Source organism: Borostomias antarcticus (genome assembly GCF_949987555.1).
Source record: "Borostomias antarcticus genome assembly, chromosome: 15".
Classification (NCBI taxonomy): domain Eukaryota; kingdom Metazoa; phylum Chordata; class Actinopteri; order Stomiiformes; family Stomiidae; genus Borostomias; species Borostomias antarcticus.
This window is the reverse complement of record NC_140248.1, coordinates 7,751,220-7,771,033: the sequence shown is the minus strand read 5'-3', so window position 1 is coordinate 7,771,033 and position 19,814 is coordinate 7,751,220. Positions and strand designations below refer to the sequence as shown.

Genomic DNA, 19,814 nt, shown 5'->3' with positions numbered 1-19,814 from the left:
CACGCACGCACGCACACACGCACACACAGCACACACACACCACACACACACAACACACACACACACACACATGCACGCACACACACGCACGCACGCACACACGCACACACACACACACACACACACACACACAAACACACACAGGGTGCTATTGATGGTTGGGGAGCGGGTTAGGAAGAGGGCTGAGAATAAAATATAGCCCAGTGTTTCCCTTTCACTGCACATTCACTAAATGAAAAATCACACTGGCCCGGCTGAATAGAGCGTTTAGAGCAGAACCGTTCTGCACAAAAGGCACTTAATAACATCTCTCAGCTTTCAAATGAATACGCCGTTTTATCACGTAATCATATTGCACTTCCCTTTCTACCTCTCTATGAGTGATGATATTTTTGTTTTCACTCAATTATCCTTTGTTTTCAACTCAATTCACCTCCCTAAAATAGGACAGATTCCTCTGTCAGTCTCCCTGAGCGTGTTCGCCCCAAGGGTGAGGAGATGCAGTCGGATGACGTGGCCGCGCTGTGACTGACAGGTGAGAAATCTCGACGAGATTATTTTTTCTCCGTCAGGGAGGCTGTCTCTCATCCTCCTCACTACCCATCCTGGCCCCCTGACCTTTTCTCGCACAAGTGCCCGCGAGGCACCGCCGCCAGCCTGCCGGTAATGTGTGAAATCAGCCGCTGCATTTTAAGCCGGGCTCAGGCAGAGAAGGCGGTGAGGGAAAAATGCACGCCATTAGTGTAGAGTCGGCGGGGGGGGGGGGGGGGGGGGGCTGGCATTTCTGGGGACTCGCTGACCTTTGACAATAAGGCTGTTTCGCCCGAGCACATTCTGTACGCTGTTCTCCGATCTGAAAGCCTGAATGTCATGTATTTAAATGTCTAAAACCCTTAAAAGGCTGTGCATCCGGAGGTCTATGTAATTGTTGTAGTTGCTGTTAAAAAAAAAACGTTTTTTTTGTTTATGTAAAAAGAATGTCTGCTTTTGTCGTGCATGGGGATAGGCACACAAAATATGCCCACTTATAGAACGCAAAGCCCCCCCCCCCCCCCCCCCCCCCCCCCCCACACACACCAACATAGTCATTGGAGTGGCACTGCTGCTTTGCCCTTTGCCCCCTGGGCTGGGCTGGGCTTGGACCGGGCTGGGGCTGGGCTGGGCTGGGCTGGGCTGGGCCAGGCCGATGTGGGCCGGGCTGAGCTAAGCTGGGCCGGGTCGGTCTGAGCCAGGCTGACTCCGCTCGGCCCCTGAGCCCCGGCTGACCCCAGTCTGCGCTGCCCCTGAGGAATGCAGGCGGCCAGGGCCCGGAGCTGTGGGAGCCGCTCCCCTCGGTTTAGGAACCTAGGTGTGAAAGGGAGGTTAGGGTGCTGGCGGGATCTCAGACAGGGTGGGGGTGGAGAACGAGTGTGTGTGTGTGTGTCTGTGGTGTGTGTGTGTGTGTGTGTGTTTGCAGTTTTATCCCAACCCACTCTTCAACCCCCTTTCTGGACGGAGAACAAACCCTCACTCTGTGAGCACCTGCGTGGGGGCGAGCCTCTGCCCGCAGCCTTGCCCTCTTTCGTCTCTGTCTCTCCCTCTCTCCCTCTCCCTCTCTCCCTCTGTCTCTCTCCCTCTCTCCCTCTGTCTCTCTCCCTCTGTCTCTCCCCTCTCTCCTCTATCTCTCCCCTCTGTCTCTCTCCCTCTCTCCTCTGTCTCTCTCCCTTTCTCCCTGTCTCTCTCCCTCTGTCTCTCTCCCTCTCTCCCTCTCTCCCTCTCTCGTCTGTCTCTCTCCCTCTCTCCTCTGTCTCTCTCTCTCTCTCCCTCTCTCCCACTGTCTCTCTCCCTCTGTCTCTCTCCCTCTCTCCCTCTGTCTCTCTCCCTCTCTCCTCTGTCTCTCTCCCTCTCTACCTCTGTCTCTCTCCCTCTCTCCCTCTCTCGTCTGTCTCTCTCCCTCTCTCGTCTGTCTCTCTCCCTCTCTCCTTGGCTGCCCCCTGACTTCCTCCCACCTGGGACCTGGAAGTGCAGACGCGGTTGTTCTGTGGGCGGCGGGGGGAGGGGTGTAGTGTCTCCTCGTGAGGCCAGGTCACCCTCACACCTTGACCGCACTGCTGCAGTATTCAGCTCTGGAATCAACAAGAATATCCCTAACAGGGCCTGTTTCTACCAGCCCTGTTTGACTTCTGGCTTGGCTCAGTTTGGATGTTTGCGCCTAGTCGTTTTAGCTGTCTCTGTGGCTCTGGTTGAAGCCATAGGTCTGGCTTCAGGCCCCAGACTGAAATATAGGAGCTGTGGTACAACCGTCTTCCCACTCAGGATGTGCAACATTAACTCTTTTGGCTACCAAAGAAGCAGCGGGCGCCAAGGACAACTAAAACCGATTAAGCTAATTTGGTTTAATCAATTAGGCTCAGATGACCGTTCAGTCAAACACAACAAAAGCCATTAGTGGTTTTGTGCGTGTGTACCGTGAGTGTTTGTGTTAGTGTAGGGGTGCCTCAAGCACATTTCTGCACAGATCTGAGTGTGTGTGTGTGTGTGAATGTGTGTGTGTGAATGTGTGCGTGCGTGTGTGTGTGAATGTGTGCGTGCGTGTGTGTGTGTGACGAGAGGCCCAGAGAGAGAGAGAGAGAGAGAGAGAGAGAGAGAGAGAGAGAGAGAGGGGCCCTCTGTGCGAGGGAGATCAGGTCTCTATAGATGTCATTCAGGTGATGCTTGGAATGCGTCGGGGCCCCAGGGGCCACCTGTCCGTCAGCACAGACAAGAGAGAGAGAGAGAGAGAGCCGAGACTCTCGTCATTCCTGAACCGGCCGGCCCAGCCCCGACCCGAGACACGCCTGTCAGACCGCCGACGCGGCCCCAAGCCCGGGCTCGGCCCTTCCGTCGGAGATGACAGGTCTCTGCGCCGACGGCCCCCCGAGGCTGAGGCCGCCTCACCGGACCGACAGACCCCCGTGGGCACGGAGAGACGAAGGGCCGATGGAGGAGGGGATTCCCCCGGATGATATTTCACCCGTCGCAGGTTCTGAGGAGTCTTCAGGCGTCCGCATTGTTCACCTCCAGACGGAGGAACGTGAGAGAACTTTCCGTTCCCATTAGCGTCAGTGAGTTATTGTGGCGAAGCTGCTTTGAGGCAGGAGCTTTTATACGCCTGCCTGTACCAATGCCAAATGCAAGCCATTATCATTATTATGGGTTTTCAGTGTTCTGGTACGGGGACGGGTTTTATTGGGGCCGGGCCGGCGGACCCTGGGTGGGGAAGGAGGCGCTGTTCTCTCTTCAACCTGTCCTCCATTCATCACTGCCAGGCTGCAGACGGTCTCCATGCCCGGCTCTGTCTGGGGCTGCCCACCCCGTCTGAAACACGACACTCACACACACGCACACGTACACTCACACACACACACACACACACACACTTGTGCATACACACACGCGCACACACGCACACACACACACGCACGCACACACACACACGCACACACACACACACTTGTGCATACACACACGCGCACACACACACACGCACACACACACACGCACGCACACACACACACACACACACACACACACACACACACACACACACACTTGTGCACACACACGCAAACACATCCAGACGTACCCGGGTGTCAGTCTGTCACCCGGACACTGATCTCTGTGGAATGGGGACAGTTTGGGATGGAGGCTCGAGTCTCATTAACACTCGTCACTCGTCTCGTCAGCGGCGCTTCGTTCCCTACGCCTCGCCCCTGCGCCCCACTCCCAATTGTCTTTCGATACAGAAACTGAAAACCGCAGCTTAGACCGAGGTTTCCGCCATCTGAAGCCCCCTTAGCAACTGTGGCTAGCAGTGTGTTTATGAAGAGGGCTGCTTCCCCCGGTTTCCAGTTACTCTATAATGGTCGTGGTGATTTCCCTGCTTCGCTCTCCCGGTGTGGAGTAGAGCTATCACTGCTTGATCAGCTGCGCTGCCTCCTCACAGCTGCTCCCGCTTTCTGGTGTCTCTCTTCCTCCATCCCTCCATCCCTCTCTCTCTCTCTCTCTCTCTATCTCTCTCTGTCTGTCTGTCGGTGATTAGGCGTGACAAGACATGCCCGCAGCTCTGCTTGGCAGCTGCTGCTGTTCTGCTGTCAATCTGACTGGCACCTAGAGAGAGAGAGAGAGAGAGAGAGAGAGAGAGAGAGAGAGAGAGAGACAGGGAGAGAGAGAGAGAGAGAGAGAGAGAGGGAGAGAGAGAGAGAGAGAGAGAGAGAGAGAGAGAGACAGAGGGATGTAGGGAGCAAGGGAGAGAGATAGAGACACCTGTGAATTCCTCCCCCTCCCCACACATGGGTGTAAGGTTTAATGACCCTATTGATTTCCAAACCCCAGCAGTGGTGTTCTCTTCTGTGTTTGGTTGGCCGGCTGATGCTGAGACCGATACTGGATAGAGAGCTGAGCAGACGATCAGTGTTCAAACACATCAGTGTGTTTGTTTGCAATCTGGAAATTGAATCTGGGTCGCTGATCATGGATTGCTTCTGTATTGGATCTCTGGAGGATCATTTCTTTAGCCCTGAGTGGTCCTGACACTGGTTCAGATATGGTGTGTTTGTGTGTGTGTGTGTGTGTGTGTGTGTGTGTGTGTGTTTGTGTGTGTGTGTGTGTGTGTGTGCGTGCACGTGCGCGGGTCTGTGCATACGTACTGTATGTTCATGTGTGTGTGCGTGTGCGTCCGAGTGTGTGTGTGTGTGTGTGTGTTGGGGTCATCACCAGCCTCATCCTGCCCCCTGGCCTCAGATGGGGGCCCTGGCCTCGCTCTCTCTCTCTGCGGCTGTTTTTATAGGACACATCTCGGAGGAGGGCAGTTGCCAGACTGTGATTGGCACCCCCATACGCTCCCCCTCTACCCCCCCCCTCAACCCGCCTCACTTCCTGTCCCAGGGCCAAGAGTCTTCCCACGGAGCGGCTGCCAATCCAATCAGGAGATCAGAGCCAATTAACACAAGCACGCCACCAATGAGTGCTCAGTGGGGGGAGGAGAAGGGCATGCTCCTTAGGTAAACGCCGTATCGGGTTCCTCCCCTTCCCCGGCGGAGGGTCACGCTCGGCCCCGGCGTCAGCCCCCTAGAGGCAGGTCCGGGCGCTGCGGAGGAGACACGGGGCCTAAAATAGAGCTGCTGTCTCATCCCTTGATTGGTCTCCCTTCTCCTCCGCCTGCGCAGGACGGATGAGGCCTCAGGGTCCGGTAATGGCGGAGTGTCGGGAGATCCTCCCAGCTCGTCAGAGCGCCGATCAATAGCCCTGCTGCAGCCGCGCCCGGCGCCCAGAGAGACGCTCGGGAGTCTTTCTCTTTTGACTGACATCAACGGATCAATAGGGAACACATACACACACACACACACACACACACACACACACACACAGACAAGCACGCACACACACTCCCAGCCCACTAGTCAAACAGTCATGCATTCATTCAACAGTCTTCAGCCTCTCAAGGTCAAAGATAGGATAAGGTTGTACTGTATGCATTTGTGAGTTCCTCCATTCATCATAAAATGTGCGTGTGTGGTGTGTGTTTGGTGTGTGTGTGTGTGTGCGTTTCTTTGTGTATCCATGCAGACTTGTTTTTCTGTCCCAGTGGTCCAAACAACCTTGGCAGCAGACACACACACACACACACACACAAACACACAAACGGACACATACTCCATCGTCCTCTGTCATTTCAGTAAAGGGCCTGTCATTAAATCAGCTGTTCCTGTAGTTATGGCAGGAAAATGGCACGCAGGAAAGAAAAACTCCTCAGCCTGCACCAAAATGGATCCCCCTGGATCCCACAGCGCTGACGGACGAGCCACAGTCCACGGGAATGTGTCCCAAGCAGAAAATGACAGGATAGTTTATGTGTTGCAGAGAAGTCTATTAGAGAAGTCTGGGCCCTCGCAGTCTGTCTGGGTCGTCGCCGTATGTCTCTCAACGCTTCTCCCCAAGGAAATGAAAGTGTTTGAGCGTATTTCCTTGCGCAAAACTTACCGCCTACGCTAGTGCCTGCTTAGGAGTACTAAGTAGCAGTTCCACACCCACCCATGCTAAAGGCTAGCGGCAGCAGCAGTAGCTAACGGCCCAGCTGGAGTACCCAGACCTCAGCTTTCAGCGGGCCACGTCGTCCCAGGACCCCCGGAGCAAATGTGCCGCCTGCTGAAAGACCTGAGAGGGGAGCTGGAGGCTAATGGGCTAGCGGAGCGGCCCTGGTGACAAGAGGAGACCAACAGCCCTCGCTGCTCCAGATGGATTCACTAAAAAGACATGAGGTTTTAACCAAAACTTGGCAACCCTGCTCGCTCGCCTCTATATAGAAGTTAACCACTGGATTCCTCCGCGCCTAAACAGGCTCCGTGCTACACGGGCAGCTCCCATGCTCGAGAAGCGTTTATCAAACGGTCGACAGGGGTGACGGTAATACAACACTACTGAAGCTGGGGCTGTTTGGTTTCTTGGAAGACGTTTTCTGGTGAAAATAAATGTGCGGAATGCGGGGATGTTTGGAGCTCCACCCGCCAGCGAGCGCGTCGTCTTGGCCTGGGTTCTGAAAGGGGAATACTGGGGAGAGAGAGAGAGAGAGAGAGAGAGAGAGAGAGAGAGAGAGAGAGAGAGAGAGAGAGCACGTGAGAACGCGTGAGGCATGTGGACAGGCGTGCACGCCCGACTGACGTGCCAGCCATTAAAGCGCACACCCATTAGTGTGCGCAACCATTAGCGCGCATGTCCCGGGCCCTGAAGTATGGCGACCCGTCAGGGATGGTGTTCTGTGTCAGTCACGCCCCCCCTGAGGTAGTCAGGGAGCTTGAATCATCAGAGGAAAGAGAACAACAGCCTGCCACTCCTCAAACCTGAGAAAAACACACAACGCACACCACTGTTGAGATGCCGGACCTACTGTACTATATTCCGGGCCGGTCTTTATACTGCAGGCCTTTCTGAACCCAGTAGACTGCATATGGTCCCTTTTCATCGAGCTGTCAGAGCTGAGATATCATTATCCATTATTAGTCAGCTCTCAGGATATACTATCCCAGACTGGAGGACCTGCACTCTCTCCAAGCCTCAGCTCTGCATTGTGGCTTAATGGCTTAATTAAAATCCCCGAAGTTATCCGTCTGAAGTGTGGTATGAGCTCATTTACTTTAGCTGGAGGACAGCTTATTGAATCCGCTGCCCTTCCCACCCCTATCCATTCTAGCCCAAGAGATACTTTGGGGACTGTCTATTATTGTTTTATGTCACGGCTAAGTCCATTGTCACAGTCCATTGTGTTCAGCCATAGAGACCCAGGACCCCACTGGACCTTGTACTGTCTGTTTGGTGTTGTGATAAAGGCAAGGCTGATCTCTCAGAAGCTCAGCTCTCATTAAGACGCCACACACTCTGCTGGCATTGCGTCTACAGCGTTGTCTCAGTCCAGCTCCTGAGGGAAACAGCCTTCATTTAGCAATGCAAATCCATGTAGCTAGATCCTCCTCTTGCTCCTGCTTGATATTCCACAATTATACACTCACAAACACAGACGGTTGGTTAAAAAGGGAGGGAAAAAAGCAAGAAAACAACATTTTGCTTCTCTCTGTGGGCTAAATTTAGAACCGGTCTCTCGGGCCCTTGCCTCCCATCTCTGTGAGTCGCTGGGAGGATCTAATAGCAGTTCTCCACCTTCCCATTTCCCAGTCCGCTCGTCTATAGAATACATCATGAAAAAGCTATCGTTCTCTAAGCCATTCTGTATGAAGCAGCTGTGTGAATCCAACGTGACATTGCCCTCTCGCTCCATGTGAAACGGAGCGAGAGATATAGGCTAGTGTCTCTGTTTGTGTATGAAAAATTGTATCACACACAAACACAGAGACACACACACACACGCATGTACACAGAGGATATTCTGCTATGGTGTCTATGTGCAGAATACAGAAACCCAGGAAACTACATCTGCTCTGCCAGGTAGGGCTGTATATGTTGGCTCTCTCCTTAAGGCAATTTGCAGATTTTGCACCGAGGTCATTTAGACTAATTATGACATTAGGGGCCTCCACCCTAACCCACCATGATTCATATACTTACTGTATGTCCACAGCTGTTACACATACGGTACCACTCGCCTCTGGACAATAATAAAGAAATGATTGTTCTCTGATAAAACAGTAATATTCTCAAGGATGTGTGTGTGTGTGTGTGTGTGTGTGTGTGTGTGTGTGTGTGTGTGTGTGTGCTTGACTAATCGTAGCTTTTCCAGTCTTCAGCATTTTGTAAGCCACAGTCTCTCCCTGCCTGGATACAGTTTGATTCTGTCACCTCAGCTGCAGCACCCCAACATCCCAACCCCCCTCCACACCCTGCGTTGATAAACTGACTGAAATCTCATTGTTAGGAAAATCATCCAAATATTTTTGACCCTTAAAAAAAAAAGTTTACTCTTTATTAAAGGGTCTTTCTCATTGTTCTGCATCAGCACAACATCAGGGTTATAAGAGGCTCGATGGGAGCCCTGAGCACGTTGGAAGTGGAGCAGCAGATGGATGTGAGTGTGAGTCTGAATGGGGAAGCCAGTGGTTGGAGCAGAGAGAACCAGGTGAGGCTTTACAGTTGGCTTCTGCCTCTGTTGAACGAACAGCACAATGGATTCTGAATGGTTCCCCCGACCCCCTGTAACTCACGAGACAAACCGGACAGCCGGGCCTGTATTGCCCACTAATCTGTTTGCTTTGTGGGCGTTCTTTCCTTTATAGCCCAAAGTTATGTACTCAAACAGATCAGACACAAAGCCGAGTTTCCAGCCCATTCACAGTCTTTCTGATGAGTGCCTAAGCCGGACCAGAGATGACTGGAAAGTGGGCTTTGTCACAGAATGCGTCAGTTTCCTGTTGAAATCCAACTGCACATACAGTATGTGTACCCCACACACCTGTTATACCTGATCCAGCCTGGCTGGCCTAATGTCCTCTCCTTTTCTTTGACAATCAGTGTCTGTCATTAGAAACAATCAACTTTCACAGTACAGTGTGTGAGAGGAGCAGCCAAGGCCTTGTTTCTCTACTAGCCAGGCTGAACTTCATAGTTTGAGTGCCTCACATATTCTCAGCTTGAGCCTTAGATATTTGCAGGAGGTATGTGGGGCCGGATTACCTTCCTTAAAGGTGCTCTGGGTGGATCCCTCCTCAGACGTAAACACTCAACTTCCTAGTCACAAGCAGGTGCGGTCATTCACGTAGCGTTGGGGAATGTTGTTTTCCACCGTATTGATATTCGGGTGACAAAATGTCTGTGGAAAGTCAGACCGTCCCTCGCTGAGGGGAGTATCAGTTCAGAGCCGCGGTGAGTCACCGAAGACTCTGAGGTCTAACCAGCTACACGGCCGCTCTTTGATTCTCTCAAAGGGAGTGAATCGCGTGTCGAGGCAGCGGAACAGGACCTGTGTGGAAAGCAGACAGACCACACAGCCAGTCTAATCAAAGAGCTCACATTCCTCCAGTTGGAATCAAGGGTGAAGATTGATGATTGACTGGATTTTGGAACTAAATTGTGCAACAACTGAATGACAACCACTTATACACGAAAGACTACAACAGCCCGTCTCTGTAGATTAAATGATTTGGGGAAATTAAAACGCATTTGGTTTTAGACAATTCAACACAAACAAGAATTGCTTAGTTGATTAATGTATCACAGTGAATGTATTTGGAATTCAACATTTGTTCAACATTTTTTTCCTGAGCCCCCCAAAAACAAGCCAGACCAAGAAAGCAGGGTGTGAGACAGATATGAATATGCATAATAGTGAGTCACTAGCCCTCAGTCTGGACAGCAGACAGTGTGACCTTGGCTGACGCACAGAGGGCAGAGACCTGCAGGAGAGTCAACAGAAACTGAACAGGGGGGTTGGGCTGTTTTACGGAAGCAGAATGTTTGAGAGGTGACACTGTCAAACACTCACATATAGAAACACGCATGTGCACACACACCCACACACACGCCCATGCGCACACGCACGCACACACACACACACACACACACACACACACACCCACGCACACCAGGTCAAAGTGACACTATATGTAGCTGTAAGTGACACATACATAGTAGTGACAGGACAGACGTGTCCAGACCTGCAGCAGATAGGATGTGGTTATTCTGTGTCAGCCCAGAGCTATTTGGATCCCTCGGTCTCCGGACCTCGTCCCCGGCCGAACGTATCTGTGCTGCCGGTTACAGCAGGTCTCACAGCTGCCAGACCCACGCTGATGCGTGTCTGCTAGTCTGTCTGCTTCAGTGGGGGGGTCTGTATCCCAATGTGTTCCTGTGCCCTTTAACAGTTTTTAACCGGCCCATCCAACCATATCACCCTCCACCACACCACAACAACACCATAATAACGCCCTGTGCTACCACAGATAGTCAAAAGAAACTGTTATCAAAATAAAACTAGGCTATTATCTACCAAATGGGAATGGATTTGCTGTCCACAAACTTTAATGTGGGAGATCAAGCGGACCGCAGTCCGTTCGCCGTCCCCAAGCCGGACCCAGGGCCTTGCAGGGGCTCTCCTCATTGGCTAGTTGTTTCATAGGGAAATGTATACAGGCTCAGTGAATATCAATCACACGTAACACACAGCCCCTGCTGATGTGTTATTCATGGGGATAAAACAGCGGATTTGAACCATTGGGGGGTGACTCATCGCACGGGATGATCGGCCCTCGGCCAATCAAAGCGGAGGCAGGATGCGCGGGTGTTCCCCTGTTCCCCGGGGAGCGTGGGATGTGTTGGCGAGAGGGAGGGGCACAACAGGATCTCTCCTGGCGGCTGTGGGGGTGGAGAGCTCTCTGTGATCTCTCTCCAAGAGTGAGACTCTGTGTGGACTGTATGATCTCCAGAGAGGACTGAGTACGTCTTCCTGTCGTACCTGAGTAGCTGTCGGACTATTCTCTACCGAGACTCCATTCGCCCACTTGGTAAAACACCATAAACTCATAGGCTGCCATAGAGGAGGCTTTCCCTGTTATCTTATTCACTGACAGATGAGAAATCTTCTCTTGCTGGCTGTGCGACGCCATCGCTGTATCCGAGCTACTTCCTGGCAGACTGTGAACTCTGCAGTAACAGTGACACACTAAAAGCTCTCTCTCGGCTGTGTGGAGGCGTAGCCTACAGAAGGCCTCTCCGTGCGTGGGCACCACGATCTCATCCCCCGTCCTCTCTCGTGTCCCGTGGCGCTATCATCAGGGGCTTCCCTGTTGTAGCCCTAAGCTTTGTCAAAGAGGTAATTACCAGACATGATTTTTCAGCCTGGGGCATCAACCACGTACCAAACGAAACTAGACCCACGTTACAGGTTCCTGGGAATTGAAAATAGAAACATGCCCTTCTCACCACAATGATTGTCCTCCAATGGAATGTTCCAGAAGCAACCAATCACTGTAATTGATATAATTTGCTCCCTGAGAGTCAAACTGGTCCGTCTCTGAGAAATATGTGCAGCATACCCATTAGGAATTTGAGGAATTTCTGTACAGGGTGTGACACTTCCATCAAGTGTTCAATTTAATATGCATCTGCTCTGATTTGGAATATGTGTAGAGTGTTGTCAGTTTGCCTGCCATTGCCAATTCACACAGAACTACACAGAGAATACGAGAGTTTAGGAGAGACTTTGAGGGTTTTTTGATGAACGCCTCAGGCGACTCCCAACTCCACACACAGTTGTATTGAAGTGCGAGGAATGAAAAAGAAGTACATAGTCGAGCAATGATTAATTCATCCAGCCTACAGAAGCAGTGTAGAAGGCCGCTCCTCCCAAACCGGCCTCTAAAAGGCACCTCTCCCCCGAGGGCTGGTAGTCTGTGTGAATGAACGGCTGGGTTTTCAAAACAGTGGGGTGAAGTTGGGTCGTCTCTTTCAAGCGGCATTATGGATGCGCGCCGCGCCCCAGTCAGCTACGTCCTTGTCAGAAGTCTGCGGTTCATCCAGAGAGAGAGACGCCACCGAGTAAAGATGTACCTATTCAAAGACCACACCAATAACTGAATGCGTTTAGGGAAGTTTACTGGAAGAATGGTTACCAATGAATGAAAGAACAAACGAACAAATGAACGAACGAGCGAACGAGCGAACGAGCGAACGAGCGAACGAGCGAACGAGCGAACGAGCGAACGAGTGAACGAGCGAAACGAGCGAACGAACGAGCAAACGAACGAGCGAGCAAGCGAGCGAACGAACGAACGAGTGAATGAACGAACAAACGAGCGAACGAACGAGCGAGCGAACGAACGAACGAGTGAATGAACGAGCGAACGAGCGAACGAGCGAACGAACGAGCGAACGAACGAAATAACGAACGAACGAATGAATGAGCGAGCGAGCGAACGAACGAACGAACGAACAAACGAATGAATGAAAGAGCTGATTTATTGTATCCGGGCAGGAGACTCTGGTTGTGGCAGATGAGTCCCTTTGGTTATCTGCCGGGCTTCCCGGAGCTCAGCAGGTATTCCCCCTGCATGGTACCTGGACGGCAGAGAGAGGAGCTGGAGAGCAGAGAGAGGAGCTGGAGAGCAGAGGAGGAGACAGGGAGCAGAGGAGGAGACAGGGAGGGGGTGGGATGCAGAAGCATCGGCACAAGAGAGAACAGGTGGATTAGGAGCCTATTTATACTGCTGATAATCGGTGGGAATCGAGTGCGTAGGCACGGGGGTGATAGGCGCGTCAGGTTTGTGTTAATAACGTCGTGGTCTTCTTCTTCCCTAACCTCAGTTATCCTCCTCAGTTATATATAACTCAATTTGGTCTCACATTTAACGAACAAAACATGTTGCTAGCAAAATGCTCTGAAATATATGAATCATTTGTCGAGGTATTACAAGGGAACAGGTTATATACCCCAGAGAGACGCCGTGTGTGCAGTGGTGTCTCAGAAGAGGATGTTCTGTGTGTTGCTCTTGAGTCACTTCCCTCAGAGACAGACTGTCTGAGTTGTGCCACCATTATCACTGGCAGCTATCAGAAAACACACTCCATAAACGACCAGAGCTATAAATCAAGAGCCTCAGTATTTACCCACCATTCAATAGTCTGTCTGACAGAGCGTCTACAGGACTGATAAAAGCCGTCCCCTTACTGCGGTCCCCGTGCGGAAGGCCACTCTAGTCAAACAGATCAAAGTCACATTGTGCATTACTCATTAAATAATCACGCCATTCAAAACGTTCACCTTCTAAGCTAAAACAACACAGCTGTGACAATTTGCTGTGTCAAACACTCAACGATTGCTCATTTCCTGTTTGCTGACTGGTTTCGGTCACACTGACTGCCAACTCTCCTCAGAGGTAGATCATAGGTCACCCTCGACTCCAGCGACGGCGTAGCTTGACCAGACAGTAGCACCTCCCGGTCCGGCTTGTTTAAAAGATAGTCACTAGCTGATCTGCTGGTCAAAGCTGACCATTGTCTTATGAAGTAGCTCATCAAAGCCGTTTCCTCCTCTTGGCCTGTGGCGCTAACGTCCCAGAGTTCGTTTACCGGATGACGGAAACCCACACACTGTAAATCTCAACTGTTGATTAAAGGAGTTTCCTGCCATTTTCACATGTGAGAGTCATGTCGGCTCTTTATTTGTGATAAATTATTTGTCTTCAGCACCGGCTGGCGCTGTGCGTTGTGTGTCGGGGTCAAACGAAGACGTGGACCCCATGTGGGCCCCAGCAGTTCCATAAACAAGACACAATAATACGTTGGAATGTGAGTGGTAGCTGTAGAGGATGTGGACGATGATTGCCTCAGTTCCAGAACGCCAATCAGCATCGTCCGGCGCCGCTTGACCACTGGCCTACGGAGCCCGGTTATGATTGAGTGGACGTGTGCTTGGTGGTGATGGTGAAACGAGGAGTGAAGACACGTCAACCTCGTCCTCCTTCACCCTGACTGATGGAGGTATTTAGACCGAGAAAGGGAGTCACTTTCACTTTTGGAACATAATCTGTGTTCCTCATTCTCGGTTTGAGTTGTTTTAGAGGTGCTCTTTAGACTGTGCAATCGCTTTATCCTGAGTCAGCACAAATGGCAGCTATTTATGATTCGAAAGCAGATAGAATGGAGACTGATACTGAGAGTATTCTCAAGCGCTTTCAATCTTTGAAGGGAGAGCGGATAAGAGAACTTTTTCTGAGGCATCTTAGGTATTTTTCCATCATAAATCCAATATATTGAGCAGCCTGGGGAATTGTTTTGAACACATATAGGCCCTTAAAAGTGTATTTTCCTATTCACATCAAATGTTGTCTCCTATTTTTCAAATAGGGGAAATCTCTTTATCTGTTGGGTGGTTTCCTATGGTGTGTCAGTGTAGGTTAGTGTAGTGTAGGGGCGTTCAGACTAGATAGTGTTCAGTAGCAGAGTTTCCCAGGCTGTGGGGAAGGGACGTGGGCGCGCTGTCGTACAGTAAACCAACACTTCCTGGGGCCCCGCTCATGCAGACACAACGTCAATAAGACGATGACTCAGTGTGAGAATAATGACGGTAAACATCCTAAAGAATCCACTCTGGGAACATATCTGTGGCTGTTAGTCACGCCACAGCTGATCCGGCGTCAGGTAGACAGCGGAGGTTTGGCGTCCTGCAGGTGCGCTCACCGCCGACTGGCACGCCATCCTGTCAGAGCGCCGGAATCTTCCTGACCTTTCCTGTTGACTGAGCTAGCGTGCGATGATGGGAAGCAAAACTCATTTGGTGAATGGATCCTAGTCAAACAAATGTGTGTGTGTTAATCACGTTAATCATGGTGTAAGAGAGTTTGGCAGCGTTGCCCTCCCTACTCGTTATGTAATCAGGCTTGTACAGTGGTGCAGCGAGACACTCTCCCTAATCTCCTCTTTTCTGTTTAAACTGGAGCTTAACGTGATGCAAACTCCCAGGGAGTTACAACATTATCACACCAACAGAGAGCCGAGTCCTTAACTCCAACACACAGAGGTTAATGATAGGTTATTCTGGCTAACGCTGAATAAAGTCTTACACCTTGTCAAACACAGACTCCTCTCCCAGGTGTTGAGAGTGGAGCGAGGCGATAATAAGCCTACCAGAAATTACTGTATTCATAAGCCTTCCAGAAGCTGCACTGTTCATAACCCAGAACAGGAGAGAGAGCCCCTGTGTGGTCCCCACATAATTACTTTCTTTACACTTTATTCCCCTTAATACGCTCTTTAATCATGTGAGGTCATGTTGTTTAGACAGTCAGCTAAGCGGCCATGACACCCCTGTGAGACTGGTTGTGTTTCTCTCCTCAGGCTATTTAAAGTAGAAGCCCATGTGTTGCAGTGTGATTATGGAGCTCTGCCTGTCTTATCTGTTTGTGTTACGCCCTGCCGTTATTGTGTGTGCGTGTGTGTGCGTATGTGTGCGTGTGTGTATGCGTGCGTGTGTGTGTGTGTGTGTGTGTGTGTGTGTGGCTGCAGGTTGGAGCAGAACTGATCAGAACCAGAGTGAGCAGTCACCCGTCATTACACAATAGACCTGCAGCAGAGGCCCTGAATACTGATGATCTATGGAGGCCTCAGAGACAGAGAGAGAGAAGCAGAAAAGAGAGACAGAAAAAAGAGAAGAATAGATATGAGATAAGATCGAAGAACTGATGCCAAGATGCCAGCGTTTGACTTCAAAGATAGACGACATTACTCCGTTTTCACGATGGATGTTGGCACAATTCCTATCACTTGTAGAGTCGGTGAGATCAGAGCCCTGGGAGATATCAACTATCAGCACTGAGTAGCAATATGTAGTTTGTACTCGGTTCTGTCAAGAGGGAATCTAATGTTGTCACCAGAAGGTCCTGAGTATTTGACAAGGACTGATGTGCTGCGTTTGTGTTTCTACTAACAACGCACAGAACAGAGGAGATATATTCCAGGCTAGTTCAGCTACGGGTGTTGGTAAAGGTGGCTAGCCAGGTTACACCTGCCTGCTATGCAATTGCTGTTAGTTCAGTTTTCAGTGTAATGTTGACTAATGACCGACCCACTGCCAAACTAAATAATGAAAATGAAAATAAATCATCATAAAAGCAAATAGTGTAAAGTTCAGCTAAAGATCAATCCCATAGAACAGCTCCAATGTCAGTGTTGAAATGACTCAGTTGTTTCAGAGTTCCAGAGGTACTGCACATTCCCCCGTAGCCTTGATGTGGGTCCAGATCCTTCCCCTTCTGTTGTGAGTTTATAGGACCGGTTGCTTGGAAACACTGACATCCCATAAGTTAGCTGAGCTCAGCATCTTTTCCTCTAAAATGGGAAGCTATTAAATATCACGATGTGGGCATCCATAGCTGGCTGAAAACCAGTACAGAATAAAGCAGGGCTCGAACCTCAGGTAGTGATGGCAGCAGAAACTGGTCTGGCTGGAGACTCGGTGCTCTGTGGAGATTGGAGAGCACACGGTAAACACAACAGCTTCTGTATGTGTCTACGGTGGCTGGGCTACACTGTCTTGAATGAGCTCTGCATCACAGCTCATTCACTTCCAACAACGGTCTTTTCCTCAGTCATGGTTTCAAAGAGACAGTCAGGCTTGTCTCAGTGATGCTGCAGGTGTTATACCTCCTCCTCCTCCTCCTCCTCCTCCTCCTCTTCCTCCTCCTCCTCCTCCTCCTCCTCTCCTCTGCTCCCGTAGAGGAAGGGTTTATGTTGGTGAGGCACCAACGCTCTTGGAGAGCGCTCACCTCCCAACCAAGCCCATTCCCAGACCTCACTGTCAAGGGTCGCCCCTCTGCTGGGTATCTGTGGCGGCTACAACCCCGACAGAATTAAATACTCAGGCCTGTTTGGGCTCCGTCTTTCTACTTGTTATTTCCTCAACCCCCTCCCCGGGTTGACCTACGCTGTCCATTTAGAAGTGAGGGAATTAGGGAAACACGCTTTCAGCCACCCGTGCTCTTTCAGTGTACTTCCTATTGTGTGTTTCATTGAGGACACTGTTTAAGGCCATCAAGGAGTTGTTTTGCTACCATTTCTTGCTCTCCCCGACAGCCTAGTGAAGATTAGATCGGATCAGCGGCAGAAGCAGGGCGGGGCCGAGGACGTTCTGACAACTCTAACGACCTAATTAACATCATCATTACAAAGAGCCTGAAACATCCGTCTTCAATATGCCTCCACCAGCCAGCCGCAGTCATATGTGGTTTCGCTATGCATACAGCAGAGGAACACTGGGTTATTAGGCAGGGGGACGTCGGGGACTCCTTCACTGTGTTACTACCCCTGTTTCTTCTACAGAGCTGCTCTACAGGCCTGGCCAGGCTCAAAGGGTAGAGCTGCCACCAGAGGTGCTGCTTAGTTCCTCAATGCAAGGCAGGGAGAAAGCAGCCTGGATATATTAACACAACTTAGCCTAATACAACACAACACAACACACAACTCGGCTGAAGCGCACTGTGATGCTCTCGGGGAAGGTGATGTAAAGTTCCGCTCTCCTCTCTCCAACAGTCTTCATCTGCAGCTTCATGGTCGCCGCCCCCATCTTCGGTTACCTGGGCGACCGCTTCAACAGGAAGGTGATCCTGAGCTGCGGAATCTTCTTCTGGTCTGCCGTCACCCTCTCCAGCTCCTTCATCAGCAAAGAGGTACGCAATATGACATCACTTCCTTTCTAGTGTGAAGTGCAGAGGGAATGTCAGTAGGATATAGTTTATTTATAGTTTTTTTTATAGTTTATTTTGCACAAATATTCATATAAAATAACAACAATAATTTGATATAAATTGAGATGTGTGCAGGTGAGGTAAGAAACCCGAAAGGGCTTATTTGAATAAGTGAGGATTTGATATATTAGTGAGGCTACCGATCATCAAAAATCTTCAGCTAATCTTCTAATCTTCTAAACTGCTGAACGTGCCATATATACAGTAAACATGTTCAGTTACTGTCTCAGTACTTCAGCACTGCAATTTAAGCCTGACAAAAGCTCTATCTAGCTACAGTATTAATAACCTGATATGATCTAGACATGAAGGTTAGTAACCGCACTGTTGGAAGTTAACTGGCGTGTGTAGCCAAAACAAAGTTGTCTGCCTTGATTAAATGTCATGCTCATTTAGCGTGACGCTTTGCCTTTGTAGACATCATATTATATTATAGTGCTTTCACTCTCACTGCCCTCTCGCTCTCCTCTCTACGCACCTCCTCTCGCTGTGAAAAGACGTTTTAATCGCCGATCAACTAATGTGAGATCCTGGCCTGGAGTTTCATCACTGTGATGTGATACATTAGAGGACAGAGTTGTGTGGAAAACGTGGATTTGGTTGATGTGTCTCCATGCCTGGTGTGTTTGAGGCCTAGAGGGGGGAGGTGCGGGTTAACAGACTGGTCTTTTGATTCACGGGGTGGAGAATAGCTCCCTCTGAGTGCTTTCTTCAGGGATGGAGGCTCTGTACCACCCCCCAAAAAACAACTAGCATTTTCAGATGATGTAACAATGTATTAGTGATACCTCAAACATCATCATAGTCCAGTTCTGTCCTTCCTATTGGTCAGTAGAGCAGGGCTCTTAATATTGCCAGTGTGTACTAGAGTCTCTAGAGGTCCCTGAGCCAGTGTGTGTGGTCATTAAAGGCCCCTCAGCCCAGCTGTGGAGTGGAGAGTGACAGCTCAGGGATGTGCTGACCCCCTCAACGGGCCCTCTTCTGGCTAATCCCCCATGGGCCCCTTCTGGAGAAAGCCAAGATGGCCGCCCGCTTCCCCAGGGGGAATAGCATACAAGCTGTCACCGCTAAGCCAACGGGAAGAATGAGCCCATCTCCCTCCGACACACGCCCCAGAGGCCATCCTTGATGAGGTCACAGAGGCCATCCTTGATGATGTTATGAGACAGTGTCACCCTCCCACCATCTCCTACCCCCCTCCTCCTATAGAAGCATCCCTCTAATCCATCAGTCAAACGAGACCACAGTCGACAGGCCTTATGTAACCGCCTCCAGCACAGCAACAGCAGCCATGGGGAGATCACATGACTTAAAACTGATACCGATCATCATTCTGCATTTCTGAACTGACTTGGGACATATCTGAATAACCTTTCAGAGGAAATGTCATTCAGATCAAATGTAATTGGGGGGAGGGGGGGGGCAGTTTATTGTGTTGAGCTGAAATGGCCTTATTGGCCAGAAATGAATCTAATGGCCAGATTCAGTGTGTTCCTTCAACATTGACATCATGTCCTTGAGGCGTCTATCAACAATCATCATCAAAAGATTTCTTCTGGATGACCCAGAGTAATCTTTCTCTTTAGTTAATGAACAATTGCATCATTTATCTAAAGTGTCTTTTCCAAATCTAATATAATCACATTATCGCTCCTGACAGAAAGCCAAAAGCGAATGTCTTGGGCTTCTTCAAGCTTGACTATTTTCTGTGAAAATATGCGCATGTTTCAGCTTTCAACGGATTTCATCTTTATTCATTATTTTGTCCCAGAAGACACTGAAAACAGGAGAGCTTGGATGTGTTATATTTCATTCAGTTTCATCTCCTAACTCTAAAGTACTGCTGCTAAGCCTGCTGCTGCTGCCTCTTCAAACCGAAGGCCAGTCATGGTCTGGCGACCACACGCACACGACAACATGGACGCCGCTATCTGAGGGAATCCACTAAATGATATGCCCCTAAGGAGAGAAAATAGCACTGCCATGATTCATACGAAAATACACTGAACTGTAATAACAGGCCAACGGTCAAGATTATATAGAATGAGCCGGTAATCGCGATCGTACTTCATCCTTAGAGAAGCACACAGCAAATTGGGATTCTAAACCAGTGGC

The 19,814-nt window shown here is 50.2% G+C and overlaps 1 protein-coding gene across 1 annotated transcript in view; it reads left to right on the top strand.

The window, feature by feature from the left end:
- spns2 (SPNS lysolipid transporter 2, sphingosine-1-phosphate) overlaps positions 1–19,814 on the top strand; it is a gene marked incomplete at its 5' end in the record, with an annotated part of 63,991 nt that overhangs the window by 18,384 nt on the left and 25,793 nt on the right. Inside the window, one exon of the mRNA XM_084450569.1 lies at positions 17,462–17,621. Coding sequence (XP_084306695.1) covers positions 17,462–17,621 — 160 coding nt within the window. The remainder of the gene's footprint in view (positions 1–17,461; positions 17,622–19,814) is intronic.